Here is a 5,503-nt window from a genome sequence, read left to right as displayed (position 1 = left end):
TTTTATCTAAGTTTCTATTACTTGCAAATTCAACCTTCTTTTTCGCTCCCTTTCACATAATCCTCATTAGCCGTCCACTTAGGTTCAATTATAAAAATACTCCTATATTATATGGGTTGGTTTTAATGATAGTCGAATTTTCAAAAATTTTCATTTTTATCTTCCAAATTTGTTATTTGCTTCAAAACAACTCAATAAAATCATGGATGGAGAAATTTGTATCAACTTATATGTTATTTATGTAAAAATATATGTCAAGTATATTTGGAGATTAGGGTTGAAAAACCATAAATTTAAAAAAAAAAATCAAGGTTTGAAAAGATGAATACGACAACATGTAACTTACTGATGCTAAATGATGTGATTAGACAAAAGTATTGTAGAGATTTGAATACGGAGTCTTTTATTCTGATATTATGTTAAATCATCGATTAACTAAAAAAAATATTTTAATACATAGACCAATACAACTTTTCCATCTTTAAATTTATCGATGTTTTATAATACAAAGGAAATATTTTAAAGTATGGGATATATTTAAAAAAAAAACTTCATAATTGTGGGGGTATATTTTTGATAATCTAACCTAAAATTTAGCTATAAATTGAGGAGGGAGAAGAAATCCGTCATTGACTTGTTTTTGATCGGTTTGTGTTGTTTCAATGGCGGTGAAGGTGTACGGATTGCCGATCTCGACATGCACATTGACCGTCATGATTTGCCTTCATGAAAAGCAACTTCACTTCCAATTTCTTCACGTTGACCTTTTCAATGGTGAACATAAGCAACCTCCATTTTTGGCTATCAATGTTTGTTCTTCTCTTTTCTCACTCCCTTCTCCCCTTTTCTACTCTCATTTATTTCTTCCTTCTTTTAATCTAATATCTTAAGTAAGCTCAATTTTATTTATAAGATTGCTTTGTACAGAACAAAATCGTTATAATATGGTTGTCTCACTACAATAATTTCATCTTTCTAGGTGTCATTAGTGATGGTTGTATAATGATGACAGTTCAAAACTACCATCAAAGTGTATGATAGTTAGCTACAATGTCAGTTTAAAATCGATACCAAAATTAGATATATTTACAATGTTGGTCTGCAATGATGTAAGTTTCAAAAGGATCCCATTGTAAAGGTTGGACAATTGATTTGAAAGTCTATATATATTTTTATAGTTGATGTTTCATACAATAGTATAAAATTGGTTAGCTACTCGTGATAGACTCATCCAACAAATTTTAGATATTTTTCTTCTTTTACTTATTTTAATTACCTCCCTTGTATATTGAGAAGTTTTGGCTGATTGAATCATATCATTAAGATTGAGACGTTTCTGCTTATTTGATGAGTGGATCTTGCACTCAAACTCATTTTTCAATTCGAAGAATGATGAAATAGAAATATGATCATTATCTAATCTTACTAGTTAGAGGTTATTTATAATATTTTAAATTAGTTGTCTCAACTTTGATATAGAATGTCTTTAGATATAGATCAACATTTGAGGTCTAGTTTATAACAATTTTATTTTTAATTCTCTTTTTCTTAATTTTATTTACTTTAGGTTTATATTTTAAAAGAAATATTTGAATTCTTAATCCAATTTCAGGGACAAATGGTTTTTTTTTTCTTTTTTTTTTTAAATTTGACTTGAATTTGAAAAATATTTGTGAAAAGTAATTTACAAATTAAAACATATAAGTTAATTGTTTATAAGATTAATTCTAAAAAAAATATACGATTATTAAACAAGAACATTATTCTATTTTGCATTGTGCAAATATCAAACTCTTCTTTTCACTTTTTTTTTTATTAACATTCACATCTTTTTCACAAAAATTTGAACATCTAACTTCAAAAAATATAATTAAATAGATCAATTATTACTAAATTGTGCTGTTAACATGATTTTGCCAACGTATTTATTCCATTTTCCAAAATATATATTTGGCAGTTTTTTAATTTTATATATATTAACATTAGAATTTTCTGTTTATTCAGCCCTTCGGCCAGATTCCAGCCCTAGAAGATGGTGATGTCACCTTATTTGGTATCTCTCTCTCATCCCTTTTTTATGTTACCCACTTCAATTAAATTAAAACTCTTGTGTCTCTTAAATATCTAAAACTATAAGCAAAAAAAAAACTTAGGTGTCAATTGGTTGTATAATAAATGAAGGCGACACGAGATCAATAAGATACAACTTAGATTGACTTAATCATTGTTCAAAAAAATACTTTCGACTTTTCACTGAAGTTTGAATTTAATAGTTTATAGATCCTTCGGTTTTTAGATTTGATATTTTAACGAGCTTTAGTAAAATAGTTTATTTCCATCAATTTTGATCCATAGTTAATCGAAACGGTTATGACATTTTTTAAATTAAAAAATATACCTTTTAATTTTTTTAAATAAAAATACTTAATATATTATTCCATCTCCTTTCACTCGTAGCTTACTTTCTCCCTCTCAATATGAAATGAAGAAGACTTTTAAGATTTCACATTGAAAAAAAAATATTTTTTATCCTAAATTTTCGTATAAAAGTTAAATTGTTATTTATTAAATTTGAAGAACTAAATTGTTATAATTTAAAATTACATCAATTAAATCATTACCTATTAAAATTCAAAAACTAAATTGGATTACTTTTCTGGGAAGATTAGAAACCAAAAGTTCTTTTTAAAAAAACGTAACATAATGCATTCAGAAGTTGTAAAGATTAAATAGACACAAAATAAAAAATCTCTTTTCTTATGAACTTATACACACAGAATCAAGAGCAATAACAAGCTACATTGCAAACAAGCACAAGGAAACAGGGCCAGATCTCCTATTGCAACACCAAAGCCCCAAAGAAGAAGCCATTGTGAAGCAATGGATGGAGGTTGAGTCTCACCATTACAGCTCTGCAATAACTCCCATCATCCACGAGTTCTTCACTGCTCACCTTCGAGGCCACGAGCCCGACCAGTGCCTCATCAACCAGAACTTGGAGCGTCTGGGCACTGTTCTCGACGTGTACGAGCAGCGCCTAGGTGGCACCAAGTACCTGGCCGGGCCATGGTACACCTTGGCCGATCTCCACCACCTCCCTTGCACGTTCTACTTCATGAAGACGCCGTGGGCCTCAATGGTTAATGATCGACCAAATGTCAAGGCATGGTGGGATGATATTTCATCCCGCCCGGCGTTTCTCAAGGTTATTGAGGGTATGAGTACTTTTGATTTTGGTGGTGATGACAAGAAATGAACTTTTTTTTTTTCCTTCCTCCTTTTGATATGATTTGGAGTTTTTAGGGCAATAGGTCCTTGGTATGTCATTTTTCTACTTAATATTTACTTTACTTTAAATTATATAATTAAGGCACAGTTGTAAATATAGTCATTAGACCCAAAGTATTAATATATATATATATATATATAATATAATATAAAAAAATTGTAAATATGGACAAATTTAAATAGTCTATCAATGATAGACTATATCACTGGTAAGAGTCTATCAACGATAAAAGTCTATCGCTAATAGACTTGTCTATATTTGCAATTTTTTTTAAATGATGTTATACATTTAGTTATTATTCTTAAAAAAAATGCTACCAATTGCAATTACCCTATAATTAAAGTATCAAAATTAGATTTTGAAGTGAAATAAATGGATTCTAGAGGTTGAACACAATAGGTCGTTGGCGATTCTAAATTAATAATTAAATCAAATAGTTATTGTAGTTCAAATTGACTTGATTCCACTTGTGTAGGGCTATTTTCAAATATAAAAAAATGAACCAAAATATTTATAAAATATAGCAAAATTTTAGAATTATCAATGATAAACGTTGATAGACAGAAGTCTATAGTGACATTAATAAACAATAATAGAAGTCTATCAGTGTCTATAACGTCTATTATTGACAGTTCTAAAATTTTACTATCTATTGTAAATATTTTAAACAGTTTTATCCTTTGAAATAATTTTCTAATTTTGTATTTAACGACAAATTTTGAGTATTTCAAGAGAAAATCATTGATGAACTACTTACGATGTAAAAATTTACCTTTAACAAGGTCTTGTAAAGCAACGGTTGTTAGAAGTTTCTTTATATTAAAATGTTCTTTCACTCACACTTAATGCCTTACCTACTTTATATGTGACTTTAAATACCTTTTTTAAAGACAAAATCATCTCATAGCACCAATTGGCAAATTGAAGTTTCCTTTTGTATGAACGATATGACTTTAAATACCTGTTCATATCAATATGTTAATATACATACATATATATTTGAAGTTACATCATTCATAGGTCTAAAATAACAACAAAATAACAGGTACAAAAATGATTTTTTTTCCTAAGGTCTAATAAATAGGACAGTGAAGTTTATTGGACTAAAATTGATAAAAATGAAAGTTATATATCAAAAGAATGATGATAATCCATACTATATTAAACGGGACTATAAAGGAGAAAATTACTATAAAGGGAAGAATTTTCTCCTTCTCTTTTTGTCCTCACATATTTTAATAATTCCTTTTTTGCCCTCAATAAGGTGGCTCTTCAACTCAAGTAGTAATTCAATATAAGTTGATATGGAAGGGACATGACTACTTAGGTTTGATGACGATGAGACAACTTTTCTATTGTAAGCGTATAGGTGTATGATGTTCCTATAAAAATAAAGAAATTGATGGTCAATGCATTTATTGTCGTAGCAAAAATTCAAACTCCACAAAACATTGAAAAGCAAATATTTCAAAAGATAATGAAGAGAATTTTTTTTTCTTTAAAGGAAAACATTTTACCAAGTTAATGAAGAGGTACTGCAATTCATCATTTTTTTTCTTTCTTTCTTTATTTTAAAATTTTTATTTCCATCTATAATTGTATTTTGAGAATTTTTTTGAAGTGAAATGGTTGCCTTTAAGATATTATTCCATTAGAAAAAGAATATATAGATTATTTGATATGAGATTTAAATTTTAATGAAAAATAGTTACTTAATAAATTGAATAAAGTGTTTCATAGTCCGATTGCGATTAGTCATTTATTCATTCCAAAGTGAGGACATGAGTAAAGTTACAGCAAAATGAGTTTTGATGAATTGATGATGGCAATTTATCATTATATATTTGCTTTTTATATAAAGGGATGTGGTGAGAGAGGTTAAAAATTGAAGGGAATTCATATAGGAATTGATTTATATTTTTTTTAGTTTTAATTTCGTAATTCTCAATTTTAAATTTAACCTCTTTCCTTATTTAGTAATGTACGTTTTAGTAATGTACGTTTTCTTTCGTTTCTTAGATTATGTGATTTGTTTTACTAAACTTTTATTCTTTTAGTTTATTTGTTTCTAATTGTTTGTGGGCTTATATTCTTTGAATAGTGTTTTTTTTATCTAATTGCAATCCATTTAGATACAGTGGCCCGCCTAATAAAGTTCATTTAACTCACAGATATCTTCAACCATATTTATTTTACCTAATTTTATAAATACAT

At 27.8% G+C, this 5,503-nt stretch overlaps 1 protein-coding gene across 1 annotated transcript; it reads left to right on the top strand.

Annotated features, from left to right (window-relative positions):
* Nucleotides 1–644: 644 nt before the first annotated feature.
* On the top strand, nucleotides 645–3,392 carry ATGSTF13 (Glutathione S-transferase family protein). Its single transcript, XM_039040401.2, has 3 exons — nucleotides 645–809; nucleotides 2,005–2,053; nucleotides 2,778–3,392. The coding sequence occupies exons 1-3, from the start codon at nucleotides 663–665 to the stop codon at nucleotides 3,254–3,256; spliced, it is 675 nt and encodes a 224-aa protein (XP_038896329.1). The 5' UTR covers nucleotides 645–662; the 3' UTR covers nucleotides 3,257–3,392.
* The last annotated feature ends 2,111 nt before the right edge of the window (nucleotides 3,393–5,503 follow it).

This window comes from Benincasa hispida, chromosome 9 (genome assembly GCF_027475165.1).
Source record: "Benincasa hispida cultivar pf3 chromosome 9, pf3_genome.v1.1, whole genome shotgun sequence".
NCBI lineage: Eukaryota > Viridiplantae > Streptophyta > Magnoliopsida > Cucurbitales > Cucurbitaceae > Benincasa > Benincasa hispida.
Note: the sequence above shows the minus strand (reverse complement) of the source record. Positions and strands in the feature narration are given on the sequence as shown.